This window comes from Bombina bombina, chromosome 1 (genome assembly GCF_027579735.1).
Source record: "Bombina bombina isolate aBomBom1 chromosome 1, aBomBom1.pri, whole genome shotgun sequence".
Classification (NCBI taxonomy): Eukaryota; Metazoa; Chordata; class Amphibia; order Anura; family Bombinatoridae; genus Bombina; species Bombina bombina.
The window spans coordinates 687,156,281-687,175,185 of record NC_069499.1 but is presented as its reverse complement, the minus strand read 5'-3'; the positions used below and the strand labels follow the sequence as shown (position 1 = coordinate 687,175,185).

Sequence of the window (18,905 nt, the reverse complement as noted above, 5' to 3'; positions counted from 1 at the left end):
TCAGATTCGCCAGACTTTGATAAATAGAGGCCAGCATGTCTGTTTTGCTCATGCTCAGAAGAAGTAGAATTCAACTTAAGTTCCACAAAATTCTGCTCTCTTATCTAGCTTTAGGCAGTGGCTAAAATGTCAAGTGCTCATTTTGCAAAATAAAATAACCCACAAGAAAGTTGGTTGTTTTTTTGGTTTTTTTTTAACACAATCTGTTTCTTTTTATGTTTACTTTGATTTAACATAATTTGTTTTTACTAAATGATCACTGTTTTAATATCCCTTAATTTTTTGCCATTGCTCTGATGCTGGTGGTACTCAAACTATATTAGCTATGGAACACTTTTTAGCTGTCAGAAGCATTGACATTTCCGAAAACAACAAAAAGGCTCACAGTGACTATTTCTTGTCTGCAAGATCTAAAGATAAAAAAGCAAAAAAATACTCATAATGTCAATACCTAAAATGCCACAACTATAGATGGTATCTACCATATCTCATGTCGTATTCACACACAGCAGTAATCCAAAGATGCTTATCCCTACATCTTTACATACTGTGTTTTTCTTGCAGAATTTCTAAATTGCAAAAACAAAACAAGTGATATTATGATGTAGCACATGATTGTCATATCAGTCTATGTGACCCCCCAGACTAAGTGAAAAAATAAAACCAAAAAACCCCACCAGGATTCCATGAGCACAAACCCTGTGATAAGGATGCCTTTGATCCTACATATTAGGGTTGTGGGTGTTTAGTGCTGGATCATATACCTGGGCTAACTTTTTGCAATATACATCAATAACAGTTTTGCTAATGAGTACTAATTAAAGGGGAATTGTAAAAGCATGTTGGGTTAAAATAAGAAAACAGATTTTAAAGGTGCCTCAAATATATACACTAGATCAACTACAACTGTCTAACTCTCTAAGGCTGTCCTTCTCCACCATCCATCATGATATTCTCCTGAATGAGCAGTGTTCCTTATTAGAGCTTCACAGTAAACTTGGCCCTTGAGGATGTGGTTGATTCCACCACAGCCAATACCGTTTGCATTCATCACCAACTGTGACATACTAAACTGGCTTGCTATATATAGATATGTTTGCATAGTGCTGGCCAGCAACAGAGGAAAGTCTGCACCATACATTTATACTACACTTCTACTTCTCTGCCTTCAGCCTCTTTAAGCAGAAATACTTTCCTACAGTTACATCATCACATACTATAATCCCAAATGAATATACTATCCTCTGCACACCTCCTTCTCAGTGTAAGGTTTTGTAAACAAAAGCCCTCAGATCACCAGCCTAGCTTATATCTAGTCCCTTAATTTTACACCTTTTAGTTCTACTATTGCACCAATCCTCACACACTATCCATTCCTTCTCTTACATTAAAACAAGCACATTTTCATTAACCATACACTAGTCTTGTGTATCATTAAACCTAACCTACAGTCCTAGAACTTGAATTCTGCATGCCTCAAAACTGCTTGAAAGGCCAGCAAACACATACCCATCATATTTCCTCATATTAAATTATTTTCTTGTTCCTCTGGAATATACCTTTCAACATTCCACTAAGACAAGGTGACAAACGATCTGCTTACAGCCAGTTTACAGGTCACCCTCCCCTACTCCAAACCCTCAAATCATGTTATTTGTGATACGGCCTTCTCATGTGTTTGTTCTAACCTCTCTTACTGTACCACCAGGGTATCTTTCTCTGGCACATTCTCAACAGTCTGTCTGGCACATTCTCAACAGCTTGTTTGGCTCTAGGTCCCATTCTCTTATCACTCTATATATATAATTCAAAGCCCCTTAATCAAATGCTGTAGGTTTTAGTATCCTTTAATAAGGTCTTTGCATCAGACCAATCCTCTTCTGTGTACAGTATCTCACGGATAGCCTCATTTCAACACGTCTAAAATGAGGACTCTCACATTTGACTTGAACTTTTATTTGTGCCTCAGGTTCAGTCCTTAACAAATTCCTGCTGCTTTCACCTTAAAATATCTCTAAAATGTTTCAATATTTTACCCAAGGCACTGTCAGACTCCTACGTCCTTACCTGTGCTCGGTAGGGGCTGCACTAATCCAGAATCTAGACTCACAGTCAATGTTCCCTCTAATTTTTTTTCATTGTGTGCAAAAAAAATTTTCTCTGTGCGGGCTTGATACCGCTTGTGTGCGGCATTGAGCCTAGACACACACTATATATATATATATATATATATATATATACATACATATATACATACATATACATACATACACATACATATACATACACACACACTGTATATGTTATGTAGACAGCATATTTTTTAAAACAACTATGGAATATTATGTAAGCCATGTTACTGTGCTACTTGTACCTGCATTAATTAATACAAAAACATAGATTGTATGTTTAAAAAAAAAAAAAAAAAAAAAGGATACAGGGACAAGGGACATGGCTTGCTTATTTCCAAAAATATGCATTTGTTTTTAAAATGCTGCCCTTTATGTGGCTCCTATGAACTGTTCCAAATGCCCCAGCCCACACACACATATACACACTCAGCACCTGTGGGTGTGTAAACACTAAAAACAGTACTGTTCTCAGGGATATTTTTTTTTTTAAATTCTAATTAATTGCATTTAGTGCCAAGTTATTTTGCACATTACTATGGGAGAACAGAGCCCCTCAGAACAGTTAGCACTGGAATGTCCTACATAATGAAATAATATCCTCTATAGCAATCACCAGAGTTAAGCTCACTTGCAGCCAGAGGCATGAGATCCTGAAAGAAATCCATTATCCTGTTTTGACAGACAGCAGTGAGGCATGTATAATAAATAGCAGTTTGTGGCTGCTGTCTGTCAAAACAGGATAATGGATTTCTTTCAGGATCTCATGCCTCTGGCTGCAAGTGAGCTTAACTCTGGTGATTGCTATAGAGGATATTATTTCATTATGTAGGACATTCCAGTGCTAACTGTTCTGAGGGGCTCTGTTCTCCCATAGTAATGTGCAAAATAACTTGGCACTAAATGCAATTAATTAGAATTTAAAAAAAAAATATCCCTGAGAACAGTACTGTTTTTAGTGTTTACACACCCACAGGTGCTGAGTGTGTAGAAGTCACTCACTAGTCTTTATAACAACCCTGTAAGGAACAACACGGGAGTCTGAATCTGCAAGTGCAACTAATACTATGTCTGAATGCACACCAGCAATGTTATGCCCATGAAGCAGCAAATAATATGATGCACTGGCCACAATAAACATGACCCCCACCCCCAACATCAGACATAGCCATGTACTGAATGATTTCACAGGATCTCTGAGACCAGGACACAAAAGGATTCGTCCTTATAGCAAAGCCCCATGATCAGCTTCACACAAAGCTTTAATTATTTTTATTCAACACACACTATATTTATATTATTTATTTATTATATTGAATATAATATATGCACATAGTTTATAAGCTAAATATTTTAAACGAGTAAATATCACAAGGGGGGGGGGGATATGCGGCAAACTGTTCAGCATCGCAACGCACACACCTTAGCATGAGCTCAGCTTCTATAGCTTCTGTTGCCGGCTTGCCGCTCTGCTCCTCCCATCCCACATCTTGACCCACTCGGTTTCACCCCCCCCCCCGTTATATCTTTCCCTCAGCATGCTGCATTGTTTCTCTCAGCATGTTACCCCCATCACCATGCTCTCCCCATTCCCTCCTAACATTAATGTTACGAATATTTCCTTCCATGTCATACCTCATTTTAAGCCTATGGACCCCACCCTGTATGCTCATGCCTGGCCACTATGCCCTCATCATTAAGCCATCCCCAGTGCATCTCCTCATTATTTTGCCTCCATCTTGTAACCGTCTCCCTGCCGCGGTTCCTCGTGTAATTCCCCCTTTCTATTTAACAGGACTGTATGCATAGCCTGTCTAGCCGCCCCCGTGTGTGTGTCAGACTGACAGGGGCAGTGGCGGCTCTAGACTTTGCGAGGCCTTAGGCGAAACTTGAACATGAGGCCCCTACTGACACCCATAGTAAAAAATAACATTTAAAAAAATGCAATCATCTTAGATACACATATATACACGCATATAGAGTACATATATAAATACACACAAATATATATGCATACACACATATGCATACAGATACATGCACACACATACATGCACGCATATAGAATACATATATAAATACACACAAATATATATGCATACAGATACATATACAAAACACAATTCAGACAGAAGTAAATTTATTATTTGTGCAAGGAGGGTGTACATAATGCTAAACAGTCTGCATTTGCAGGGATTCCTGCTTCCTGTCTTCACATATTTCCACACACACACACACTAATTTATACACACACACACACACATACATATTAATACATACTCATGCACACATTTACACACTCACTCATTTATACACACACATTTACACCTACACACAGATATTTACACACTCATGCACACATATTTACATACATATACACACACACATTTGCGCATACACACAACCACATACATATTTATACACATATTTACACACACACACACACACAACCATAAACATATTTATACACACATACTTACACACACAAACATACACAATGACACAGAGACACACATACATACACAAACACACACATACTATATCACACTACACCCAATTCCACACCCCACACACAATACCACCCATTACCACCACCCCCCCCCCACACACACAGAATACCACCCATTACCACACAATGCCACCCATTAGCACCCCCCACACAATACCACCCATTACCTCCACACACACAATACCACCCATTACCAACCCCACACACTATTACCCCATGCACAATACCACTACACACACACAATACCAAATCACACACACAATACCACCCATTACCAACCCCATGCACAATACCACTACACACACAATACCACCTCATACACAATACTACACCACACATTACCACCCCCACACACACATAAAACACACATGATGTTTGCTATTATTCACTGAGTTTTGGCACAAAAAAACACACATATAAAGGCAACCTCATACTTTAAAATAGGTTTGGGGGTAAAAGTTTTAGAGGAATACTACTTTTATGTTAACAGCTGCTGAATCAGATGAAGAAGGGGTTAATATCTCTTCTCAAAATCCCCAACCCCTCTATCACAATACTCTATCACTGCTGTGTGATTATTATTTTTATTCTGATGCGATGTGGGGGATACAGCCAAGCCCATACTAACCCCCCCCCCATTTCAGATAGTGTTTGATTAACAAGATATCCTGCAATATCTCTCTCTGTATATTCAGTTGAAGAAATGTGTTTAGCAGCTAAACACATTGCTTCAACTGAATATACAGAGAGAGATATTGTGAAGCAGTGCAGATCAGAAGCCCCGATAGGGACACTGTTACTGTCAGTTTAGTTCAAATGTATTGCCCCTTACACGCAGCTAGCTATCCTAGATTTTAAGCAGCAGCTGTGCCGTTTGAAAATTCTCTGGCACATAAAGTGTTACAGACAGCTAACTATGACCCCACATAACTCACCCATCCTACAAGCAGATAAAAACAGCCAAGTCTCTCCTGCTTCTCACCTTCTCTATAACATTCCAATATACTTGTGGGACGGCTGCAACTCCCCTAGCTCCTGTTCTCAATCACTATCACACTGACAGCAAGACTGCTCCCGGATGCATCATGCAACAAAAAGATCTCCTGTGCACCGGGAGTTTTAAATACAAAAAGGGGGGAAGGCAGGCAGGAGCGGCAGTCGGCAGAGACTATAATAATAATAATAGTCACTGACTGAACTGCCGCCCCCTGTGAAGTGCCGCCGGGGTCCGTGGGACCCTGTTGGTCCCATTGATAAGCCTGCATAAAATCATTGTTGTGTGCCTGCTGAATGTCAGAGACTTCTCCCTTTGCTTCTTCTCCCGCTCTCACTCTGCCCTCAAGACACTCAGTTCACTTCTCCCCACTACCGCAAACCCCCCCTGGCCGCTTTTAAATTGACATTTAAAAAAAAACTTTAGCTATCCTGCGGTCGACTTGCCCGCAGCTGGGCTAAATGTAAAAAGTCAGTCAGGAGACACAGCGCTCACACTCACACACGGACACCCGCCCCAGCCCTCCACCGCTGTTGCACAAATGAGAGACCCCCAAAGTTCCTGCACCGCCACTTAAATTTGATCTACCTTGTGTCCTTGTCTTCTAGAAGTTCTAGACTCTCTTCTTCACGCTTCGCCTCTCACTGCCAGTGCCACTCTGCTGCCAGACAATTTAAATTGAGCGCGCTTACCTGAGCCCCCAACCAACACAGATGGCTGCGTGCGTGCGGGTGATGCGTAGGGAGGATAGGTCAAGGCAGGGGGTGGGGGACGACACACTGGAGACACAAGGAGAGACAATCTATCAGACTCAGTGGCGACCCTCTAATTAGGTTAATTAGGCGGCTGCTTCCGCGAGACCCCCAGTGAGCGCGAGGCCTAAGGCAGCCGCCTAATTAGAGAGCCGCCACTGGACAGGGGGATCACTGGTCACAGGGTAATCAATATGTGGACCGGTTTCTGGAGTCATCTGAACCCGGTCCACATATTGCAGGTGCAGTCTGCAGGGCTTCGGTCTGCCAGTGAGTGCCAGGAGTCAGGACTTAAAGCTGTGTCACTTTACTTACCGGTTCGGCTCCTTCTTTCCACATTCTCCAGTTTTGCGCGGCCGGATGTACTGCCTGCGCTACACAGGGAGAGAAGGTGCGCGGCCGCGCTGCCACGCACCTTAGAGGGAACAGTGCTCACAGTCATGATATGAAGAGAGCTGCTAGAGTCCAAGTCTGTGCTAAGAAGAGAAGGCTTAGCGCCACTGACAGCACGGGGCGTACTATGTGCATATCACTGATGGAAGAGAATTCAGAGGAGCACAGGACCTGCAGATTTTTTTCTATTAACATTGTCAACTGTGTTACCTTTGCTAAGGGTTGTGCTATTGGTAACTCTTACGTTGGAAGTGACCCTACAGTTGTTTTGGCACCAAGACCTATGGGGAAGTGTTGAAATGCCCCGGCTAACCGCAATCAGTGCTTGGTTATTCTTATGGAAGTCCTGGCATTTATGTTCCCTATCTACTTTCTTGGTTTTGACCCTTGCTTATGTCCTGGTTTATGCCCCAAGCCTTATCCTTGCCTGTATCATGAATTGTGGCCCTCCTAATCTATTGGTTGCTGACTTTTGGAAAGTAAATTGTAACTGTCCTTCTACCTGCTCCTTCTGCTGTGACATTTGGTGCCTGATGGATACTCTAGTATTAAACTCTGACCAGGCTGTGGACTATTCTTCTGGATTCTCTGAGTGCTGATGATTGGTTCTGCTTATTTGGTGATGACCTTGGCTTGTTCCATATAAATCCCATATCCTGCAAGCTTAGTCCTAGACCTTCAGCAAGGTAAATCCCTTATTACTTTATAGACACATAAGATTCCACACGCACATCTACTTCAGCGCCATCCAATCTGTTATTCTAAACTATAACCCATACCGTTGGCAACCCATTATGAACTCCTCTGTCAGACCCATATTCCTTACACACAGCTCATCTTCCAAACTGTCTATTGTTATTATACTGTTATAATATTAATCGGTTGTTTTTATACAGTGAGAGGACAGAAGTATTGCAAATACCAAAGAAATTAATCAATATCAGGGTTGATTATATCCTATTTGAATTGTGTTTACTCTTATATTTTAATTGACATTATATTTCTATAGATTTTAGTTTACCTGAGTTCTTTTAGATCTTCTTTAAAAACCTAAAATGAAGAACAGCAGACCGTTATGTTGACTGGTTTATGAAGAATGGAATTGAATGAATTGACAGTATGAGACGCACATTGTTCTACCAACCTCTTGTTTAAGTGCTGAAACTGGAAGTCGAAGTGCCACCCTTAAGATGGTATATGCTCCTGAAATTATAAAACTTAGTTGTTCTTCTGATAATGAGGTATTTTCTGCTATCACTTTCAAATGTTCTCTACTGTCCTTTCCTTCCAGCGCACCCACTACAACTAAAGAAATACAAATGCACAATAGATTAAAATATTTATATATTTTTTAAAACCATTTGAGAAAAAGTGACTACTGAAAGCAATGTGAATGTTAGAATTTCTTATTCAAGTAGCGTACACAGCATTTAGCATGAATAATTAACCTTGTTTTCCTTAAAGGGACATTTAACACAAAATAAACGCATTCAAATAATAGATTAGTCTGAGAATAACATGTAGATGTAATTTTTAAAGTTGCATTAGCTGTTTAAATATTGACAAAATAAGTATAAAGTTTTAATGTCCATAAAACAATGGGAGCTGCCATGTTGTAACTTAGGTTACCTTCTCTGCTGTGGCCAATTAGGTACAGTTATAAATAGGTCACAAGAGTGTGCAGCCAATGGCTGTGTAGAATATCTCAAAGTGTTTAATACCCCTTTAAAGCACACAGCTCTTTAAATAACAATTGCACTATTATTTTTAAAACACTAGAGAAAAAATAGTTTATTTATATTATACTGATTACATAACATAAAGCAGTTAAATTAAACAGACACCTTATCACATCCAAGGTCTGGGTGCAATGTGTACTGGAAGCACCTTGCGCACGTGGCACTTAAAGGGACACTAAACCCATTTTTTTCTTTCATGATTCAAATTGAGCAAGCAATTTTAATCAACTTTCCAATTGACTTCCACTTTCTTTTTTGTTTGTCCTTTTTGTATCCTCTGTTTAAATTGATACCTATGTAAGCTTGGAGATGCTGATTGGTGCCTGCACATATGTCACATGTTACTGGCTCGCCCAAAGTTCAGCTAGCTCCCAGTAGTGCATTGCTGGTTCTTCAACAAAGCATACCAAGAGAATGGAGTAAATTAGATAAAAGAAGTAAATTGGTAAGTTGTTTAAAAATGCATTCTCTATCCAAATCACGAATGAAAAATCTTGAGTTTTCTTCTCATGAACTTCATGTTCAAATTGCAGCGTATTTTTACAAATACTTACCTTTCTCTTAAGCAATGCCGGGTCGGCAATCCCCCGCCTGCTTCTCGTGCTGTACTTAGCACTTTAATGACGAAACCGGCTTCCTCCAATCACGGCGTGGCCTCACGAAATGGATGCTCTGGGGAGCACACCATGATTGGAGGAAGCCGGTTTTGCCATTGGTCACGTAAGTACAGAGGAACTGCGGGCGGGGATCGCCGATCCGGCTTTGATGAAGAGAAAGGTAAGTATTTGTAAAAATATGCTGCAATGTAAACTTTCATGAATGGAAGTGCTCCTGTTTTTAATAGTGGTTTTAAAAACCGGGCACTAATTCTTGAAAGTTTATATTAACTTTAATTATCTTTGAATCCTTTGTTTAGCATACTAAACATACATAGCTTGGCTCAAGAGCCGCAATGCACTACTGGGAGATTTAGGGAGAGAGGGAAGGAGAATAACAAATATTTCTGCTCACCATTGTGCATGCAGCCTGTTAAATACCCTTGAAACCCCTCCTCCTTTTGTGCTAACACCCTTCTTCTACCAATCCCTGAGCTACCTGAAACTCCTACTCTCCCTTTTCCTCAACACAACCTTACTAGACAAACCCCATTTACTTCCCCAGATAGCAGTCAAATTCCTTAATGCTCCCCTCCCATTTGGTCGGTACATTTTACACATACATCCCCATCAAATGGGCTAAGTTAGCTCCCAATATTCTATTGCTGCTCTAGAACTGACTTTAACTAGGTGTTTAACCGATTTGAAGGGATTATACACAGTTATATGCAAATACTAGGACAATAATAAAATGTACTAACATATTAGAATATTTGTTTGCATTTTTATATCCCTGAACATCACAAGTTGCAATGTTGATGAAAATATACCTTTGATTCAACTTTACTCACAATCTAACAGATGTTTATATACCGCATCATATGATATTCTGTTTACCACCTCAGCTCACATGCCTCTTAGAAGTTTCGGATAATCATTTACCTTTGAGAATTTTCCTGAACACATCTTTGTCCAGGTCCTTGAGATTTCTTGCCATTGCCTCCACCTCTGTGGGTGCCCTGGCCCCCAGGAAGCCGATCCTATCATTGTAAGGATGGACGGACTTGACAGATGTCATTCTCCTCTCTCCTAGGCTCAGCCTGCCCAATTCTCAGGTTAGGTAGCCGTTCTACGCATACTCCCTACACATAGCTCACGTGACATGTTGTGTCTGGTTCATGTGATTCGTAAAGCGGAAATGCAAAAAAAAGAAATGCTGTGAAAGCGTGGTGATATTTCCAAACTTTCACGCAATGTGCGCTCCCTAGCGGCAACACTTGTAATTGCAAATACAGCTGCTAAGTAATATGCTGAAAATTGTTTGATTTTGAGGTCAAATCACTTAGACACCGTGTAAAATGGGCTACAAACTAAAACATCTGCCTGTTAAACGTACTTCTACTTTGGCAAAGATGCAGTAGGTTCGTACTGCAAGAAACTGTTATATCAAAATGTGCCATATAGATTTAATACCTCAAGGAGGTTTTGAAGACCCAATGTACAGGACCAAATGAAGGCTCTCAGTACCCTAAATTGTGAAATAGTTATGTAATTAGAAAAGTGTGAACCATTTATAAATATAACCTTATTAAGAAAAAAAAGTCTATTTTCATTACATATTTTAAATATGATTAGGAACAGTACATTTTTATGTAAGTGATAGAAAAATAAAAAATAAATGGACATTATACTGTAAAATCGTTTTTTCCTTAATGTGTTTCCCATTATATATTATACCAGGTGCAGAGTATAAAATGTATGAAAAGTTGCTTCTTTATGTTTATTTTTGTAAATTAAATAAATGTTTTTGTTCTTTGAAACCACAACCCATTAAAATGGATTGAACTTGCAGGAAAATCTGATCTCCTTATCTCAAGCCCAATACTTAGAGAGAACAATTGAAAATTGAAAAAAAAGGGGGGGTAATTTAGAATAAACTGTCCCTTTAAACTTTCATGATTCAGAATTTCAGATAGAACATGTAGTTTTAATCAATGTTAATGTACTTCTATTGTGAAATCTGCAATGTTCTCTTGGTATCGTTTGTTTAAGAGTAAATCTAGGAAGGCTTATAAGAGCTCAAGAGCATACATATCTTTAGTACTCTATGGCTTCAGTGTTTTGCAACATTGTTTGTAGCAGTACAATACATTGTTGCAAATACAGTTGCTATAGGGTACTAAAGACATGCTCACGATCCTGAACTCTTACAAGCCTACCTAGATTAAAGCCGCATGAAACCCCAATTTTTTTCTTTCATGATTCAGAAACAGCATGAAATTTTAAACAACTTTCCAATCTACTTATATTATTTAATTTGCTTCCTTCTCTTGTTATCCTTTGCTGAAAGGTTTATCTAGGTAAGCTCAGGAGCAGCAAAGAACCTAGGTTCTAGCTGCTGATTGGCGGCTGCATATATATACCAATTGCCATTGGCTCACCCATGTTTTCAGTTAGAAACCAGTAGTGCACTGCTGCTCCTTTAACAAATGATACCAAGATAATGAGGCAAATTTGATAATAGATGTAAACTGGAAAGTTGTTTAAAATCGTTCTACCTAAATTATGAAAGAAAATGTTTGGGTTTCATGTCCCTTTAACTCTTCAACAAAGGATACCAAGCGAAAAAAGCAATTTTGATAACATAAGTAAATCTTTCAGTTGTTTAAAATAGCATGCTCTGTCTAAATCATTTTGACTTTACTGACCCTTTAATTTTAAAACCGTTTCTAAAAATCTTTTTTTTTTTACGTTTATGTTACCATTAAGACACTTACATGTTTATTCTGCACAGAGGTTTTTAAACTAAATGAAACTTGAATGTTCCATCAAGTTTCAGTTGGTAAAGCTCTGCATGTTTATACTGGGTGCCACCCTATTGGTCCACACATAAGGTTGCATCATTTGGCAGAAGCATTCTGCTTTCACAGATCTGTAAAGTTATTGGCTTTTTGACAGCTGTACCTAGCACTTTGTGTTAGCTTGCACAACAGAAAGCAGAAACTTTATATATTTTTGTAGTTTTGCTTTGAATTTGTATATTTTATTTTTTTATATCACATTTTTACATCAATAAATTAGGAACAAGGTATACATTATCCCTTCACATATTTGCCTACTTTGGAGCTTCCTAGGATTTCTTATAATATAAATGGACCTTCACAAAGGGACATAATACTCATATACTAAATCACTTGAAACTGATGCAGTATAACTGTAAAAAGCTGACAGGAAAATATCACCTGAGCATCTCTATGTAAAAAAGGAAGATATTTTACCTCACAATTTTCTCAGCTCAGTAGAGTTAGTTCTGTGTAAAAAGTTATAATCAGCTGCTCCCAGCTTCAGGTAAAAAAATTAAAAAAATGAAGAAATGAACAGCAGCCAATCAGCATCAGCAGTGCTGAGGTCATGAACTCTTACTGTGATCTCATGAGATTTGACTTAACTCTCATGAGATTTCATAGTAAGCTTCCTTTACCTGATTGGTGAAATAATATGAGAGTTCACGATGCTCATCCCTTCAGTTGTCCCGGGACAGACACACTAATATGCTGCTTAGAAATCCTTTACAATGGGAGGTGGCTACTGTTGATTTTTTGAGGTAAAATATGTTTCTTTTTTACATAGAGATGTTTAGGTGATATTTTCTAGTCAGCTTTTTACAGCTATGCTGCATCACTTTCAAGTGTTTAAACATTTGGGTATTATGGCCCTTTAAGATTTTGATGGGATTTATTATATATCATTTTTTCTTTTGTGATTCAGATAGAGCATGCAATTTTAAGCAACTTTCTAATTTACTAATATTATCAAATGTTCTTTATTCTCTTGGTATCTTTATTTGAAAAGCAAGAATGTAAATTTAGAAGCCAGCCTATTTTTGGTGAACAACCTGGGTTGTTCTTGCTGATTGGTGGATAAATTCCCCCACCAATAATTTTTGTATTGAACCAAAAATTGTCTGGCTCCTTAGCTTAGATGCCTTCTTTTTCAAATAAAGATAGCAAGAGAACAAAGAAAAAATGATAATAGGAGTAAATTAGAAAGTTGCTTAAAATTGCATGCTCTTTCTGAATCATGAAATAAACAATTTGGGTTCAGTATCCCTTTAAAATTGCATGCTCTATCTGAATCATGAAAGAACAAATTTGGGTTCAGTATCCCTTTAACAGTGAAAAAAACAGTTAAACGAAAAGAAACAGACCAATGAACAGAGGCATTTAGATGGAGCAGCCGAGATCAACCAATGGGATTGGTCATATTGTCTAAAAACAGTCCAAACAGTACAAACACCTCCTCTTGGGTTTGATGTGAAAAGGTAAGAACGTGTACAACCAAGGGAAATACAGGTTAAAATACCAAAACGAAAGGAGAAAGAAAATCCAATAATAAAAATCTAAAAACAATCTGAAGAGTAAAAGAAACTTGTTTTTAGAGAAGGACAAGTATCTTGAAATCCGACAGAGTTTCAACAGGTGCTGGAAGAACTGGAAAATTTTGCTTATTTTTTTAATAATATTCTGCTGATTTTCAGACTGTTTACCAAGCACCAAAGTTTTAGATGTATACTGAAGTCTGTGGCTCCTGTTTGTATAATTGGTGTTTACTGTCCCTTTAACTGAAGAAGATGTTATGGCAAGTGGATGCTGAAAAATAGAATATTATTATAAAGAGGACTAAGTAATATAAAAAGAAAAATGAGAAAGGGGATTATACCTACACTAATGCTACGATAGTCAGACATTTATTACAAGAGCAGAGACTCATATTTTGTTAGTTTAAAGCAAAATTGATAATCTGACTAAAGAAAATGCAAATTAGTGGAATCAGAAGACCAATCCACTGCATTTAAAATATCCTGAAGCGAACAGGATTTGGGGAAAGCTTTAGAGGCTGAAGCTCCCCTAACAGAGTGAGCCAAAAAAGATTCTTCCACACAAGCCAAAAACATGATCCACTTAACCCACCTGGTAATAGTGGTAGAAGAGATAGGTTTGTGAGTGTAAACAAAGGGGATAAGGAGTTAAGAAGAAGAAGACTGACAGTTCAGTGACTTGCTTGCAGAACAAGTTAATTTAATGAATTTATAAGCTAGTCCAAAATCGAAAAGAAGAGAAAGGTAATCTAAAATATGACTCAAAGAGGTTGAAAAGGGATCCAAATCCCTCTGAGTACACCAGATTGACCAGTTAGACCAAGCTGTGAGGTAACATTGTTTAGTGCCGGGGCCCATGAGTCTTGTAATAAAGATGGAGCTTGTTCAGGAAGATCGTTGAGCGAACAAGATCACCTGAAAGCATAGAAGCTACAAGAGTTAGAGAGTCTGTTTCCATCAGAGGATGAGGGGGGAAAAATAGGAGAAAGAGGGGAGGAAGGATAACTCAGGAGAGCAGGGTACCAAGTCTGGGTTAACCAAAGGGGGATGATGAGGATGAGTAAAATCAAATTCCTGTGAAGGTAGGCAACGGTTTAGGCAATCATCAAGAAGGGCGGGGGTAGCATAAACTTGTCTAATTTCCAGTTGCTGGAATCCTTCAGATGACAGGAAACCCAGTCTGCCTCTAAGTTGGACTCAAAGAGGTTGAAAAGGGATCCAAATCCCTCTGAGTACGCCAGATTGACCAGTTAGACCAAGCTGTGAGGTAACATTGTTTAGTGCCGGGGCCCACGAGTCTTGTAATAAAGATGGAGCTTGTTCAGGAAGATCGTTGAGCGAACAAGATCACCTGAAAGCATAGAAGCTACAAGAGTTAGAGAGCCTGTTTCCATCAGAGGATGAGGGGGGGAAAATAGGAGAAAGAGGGGAGGAAGGATAACTCAGGAGAGCAGGGTACCAAGTCTGGGTTAACCAAAGGGGGATGATGAGGATGAGTAAAATCAAATTCCTGTGAAGGTAGGCGACGGTTTAGGCAATCATCAAGAAGGGCGGGGGTAGCATAAACTTGTCTAATTTCCAGTTGCTGGAATCCTTCAGATGACAGGAAACCCAGTCTGCCACTAAGTTGGATAAACCTGAGATGTATTCTGCTGCAACCGTGATATTGTTGTCAAAACAGAAATGTATGAAGTTCTTGGTAAGGTCCGATAAATTTGTTGACTTTATACCTCCTAGGCAGTTCAAATATCGGACAACTAAGTTGTCCATCCAAACAAGAACTGAGGTAAGGAAGTTGGTTTTGAGAAAGCTATGAACCATAAAAAATCCTGCTAGAAGCTCTTTGCAGTTGATGTTAAAAATGTTCTCTAATGAAGTCCATTTGACACCTGGGGATTGAGGAACCGCATCAGGCTTCTAAAATGGAAGTTGTGGGATCTTTTTCTATGATGAAATCTGGAGCGGATATGAAAATAGTTTTGCAATTCCATGCTTCTATGTTGGAGATCCACTAGATTGATTTTTTAACTGGCTGATTAACAAAAAAAAGGAAGCTCCTTCTATTGGCTGATTTGAAATTGTAATCAGCCAGTAGAACTGCCAGGACTCCCCTGTAAAAGGGGGAATCTTGCATTCAAAACTTAGTGTGCTGCAGGGACAGCATGAAGACACATCAGGAGGAAGAAGAGGAGGACTGCTGCCGAGGACCACTCCAAGGACTGCCACTGAGGAACATCACTGTGGACATGCTGCAGGTGAGAGGGGTTAATAGGATAGGGGTTTATTGCGATGGGGGATATGGCAGTTTAGTGGTCAATAGTGAAAGGCGTTTTATTGCAATGGGGTATTGGTGGATTAGGGTTTTTAACTAGTGTAGGGAGTTTATTGCGATGGCGGTTGTGGCAATTTAGGGATTATATAGTGTAGGAGGTTTATAGAGATGGGAGGATGTAGCGGCTTAGGGTTTTAGTAGTGTAGGGGGTTATTGCAATGGGATTGTGGCAGTTTAGGGGTTAATACTGTATTTTTTTTGCAACAGGTGTAGCAGGTTAGGGGTTTTGTGATTGGTTTCTGGTTGTTTAGGGCTTAAGTAGAGTAGGTTTAAGCTTTAGGGGTTGTGTAGCGGGTTTTTGCTCTGGGGGTTGTGGCGTATTAGTGTATAAGGATTTTGCAAAGGTGGTTGTGGTGGTTTAGGGGTTAAGTAGTGTAGTGGGTTTTGCCATGGGGATTGCAGTGGTTTAGTGTAATGGCTTTCTGCGATGGGGATTGTGGCAGTTTAAAGGTAATAGCGTAGGTTAGCGTTTTTTTATTTTTAAAAGAATAATGAATGAATGAATTATAACAAATTTTGTTAGTATGTTAATTCGTTATTCTTTTAATTTGTGCAGGCTATCATTTGTGTATGTAGCTCTAGGCCTAATGACCGAATTAGGCAATGCTTGGACAAATACAGATTCATCCGAATACAAGTGCACGTATCTATTAGTTTTCATTGTTGTTGTAAACTGGTGGTAACAAGTACCTCTATTAAAGTCTATGGAGATATTTTGTTACCACTTTACAAAATCTATGGAAACTAAGCCATAGTTAGGTAGCATATTGTTTTGGTTTTATTCTGGTTTGTGTCTACATGCACATCAGCTGTCATTTCTTGTACTTACCTCCACTTTCTTTAATTGTTGGTTCTCCACACTATATTTTGTAGCACCTGAAGTGACTAACATAAATTTATATCAAAGCAGACTTTTTTTTATATTCAGTGTGTCATGGCAGTACCCCCTACAGTACTTCAAATGTCTCACCCAATGCCTGGGTAGTTTAATATTCTTTCACAAGAGCTTTTGTAATGAATGTTGGTTTAAAAGTCCTGTTGTGACCATTTACTGAGTCAAGAGTTATTTGTTTGATGTATTTTAAAGCCCCCTCTTGTGAAAACTAGAGTATTTACAGTGGGGCAAAAAAGTATGTAGTCAGCCACCAATTGTGCAAGTTCTCCCACTTAAGAAGATGAGAGAGGCCTGTAATTTTCATCATAGGTATACCTCAACTATGAGAGACAAAATGTGGAAACAAATCCAGACAATCACATTGTCTGATTTGGAAAGAATTTAATTGCATATTATGGTGGAAAATAAGTATTTGGTCACCTACAAACAAGCAAGATTTCTGGCTCTCACAGACCTGTATCTTCTTCTTTTAGAGGCTCCTCTGTCCCCCACTCATTACCTGTATTAATGGCACCTGTTTGAAGTATAAAAGACACCTGTCCACAACCTCAAACAGTCACACTCCAAACTCCACTATGGTGAAGACCAAAGAGCTGTCAAAAGACACCAGAAACAAAATTGTAGACCTGCACCAGGCTGGGAAGACTTAATCTGCAATAGGCAAGCAGCTTGGTGTGAAGAAATCAACTGTGGGAGCAACAATTAGAAAATGGAAGACATACAAGACCACTGATAATCTCCCTCGATCTGGGGCTCCACGCAAGATCTCACCCCGTGGGGTCATAATGATCACAAGAACGGTGAGCAAACATCCCAGAACCACATGGGGGGCCTAGTGAATGACCTGCAGAGAGCTGGGACCAACGTAACAAAGGCTACCATCAGTAACACACTACGCCACCAGGGACTCAGATTCTGCAGTGCCAGACGTGTCCCCCTGCTTAAGCCAGTACATGTCCGGGCCCGTCTGAAGTATGCTAGAGAGCATTTGGATGATCCAGAAGCAGATTGGGAGAATGTCATATGGTCAGATGAAACCAAAGTAGAACTGTTTGGTAGAAACACAACTCGTCGTGTTTGGAGGAGAGAGAATGCTGAGTTGCAACCAAAGAACACCATACCTACTGTGAAGCATGGGTGTGGCAACATCATGCTTTGGGGCTGTTTCTCTGCAAAGGGAACAGGACGACTGATCCGTGTACATGAAAGAATGAATGGGGCCATGTATCGTGAGATTTTGAGTGCAAACCTCCTACCATCAGCAAGGGCATTGAAGATGAAACGTGGCTGGGTCTTTCAGCATGACAATGATCCCAAACACACCACCCGGGCCACGAAGGAGTGGCTTCGTAAGAAGCATTTCAAGGTCCTGGAGTGGCCTAGCCAGTCTCCAGATCTCAACCCCATAGAAAACCTTTGGAGGGAGTTGAAAGTCCGTGTTGCCCAGCGACAGCCCCAAAACATCACTGCTCTAGAGGAGATCTGCATGCAGGAATGGGCCAACATACCAGCAACAGAGTGTGACAACCTTGTGAAGACTTACAGAAAACGTTTTACCTCTGTCATTGCCAACAAAGGATATATAACAAAGTATTAAGATGAACTTTTGATATTGACCAAATACTTATTTTCCACCATAATTTGCAAATAAATTCTTTCCAAGTCAGACAATGTGATTGTCTGGATTTGTTTCCACATTTTGTCTCTCATAGTTGAGGTATACCTATGATGAAAATTACAGGCCTCTCTCATCTTCTTAAGTGGGAGAACTTGCACAATTGGTGTCTGACTAAATACTTTTTTGCCCCACTGTACATGATGATTACACATATTACCTGTTATGAGTTGGCAGAGGTTGGGGTACTCAGTACCGGTGAGTACCCCCACAAAAAAAGCCCTGCATATTGTTATATATAAAAATGTTATAAATATATGGCAAACCTCTTTAGTCTCACCAAATCATGTTGAAGGGATATGAAACCCATTTTTTTCTTTCATGATTCAGACAGAGCATGCAATTTTAAAGGGACACTGAACCCAACATTTTTATTTTGTGATTCAGATAGAGCATGACATTTTAAGCAACTTTCTAATTTACTCCTATTATCAAATTTTCTTAATTCTCTTGGTATCTTTATTTGAAATGCAAGAATGTAAGTTTAGATCCCGGACCATTTTTGGTGAACAA

The 18,905-nt window shown here is 39.3% G+C and overlaps 1 protein-coding gene across 1 annotated transcript in view; it reads right to left on the bottom strand.

Moving 5' to 3' along the window:
• The window catches only part of COMMD5 (COMM domain containing 5), an 85,056-nt gene extending 74,779 nt beyond the window's left edge, over positions 1-10,277 (bottom strand). Inside the window, exons 1-3 of the mRNA XM_053699170.1 lie at positions 10,055-10,277; positions 7,922-8,082; positions 7,799-7,827 (exon numbers count right to left, since the gene is read on the bottom strand). Coding sequence (XP_053555145.1) covers positions 7,799-7,827; positions 7,922-8,082; positions 10,055-10,190 — 326 coding nt within the window. The 5' untranslated portion in view covers positions 10,191-10,277. The remainder of the gene's footprint in view (positions 1-7,798; positions 7,828-7,921; positions 8,083-10,054) is intronic.
• Between the last annotated feature and the right edge of the window lie 8,628 nt (positions 10,278-18,905).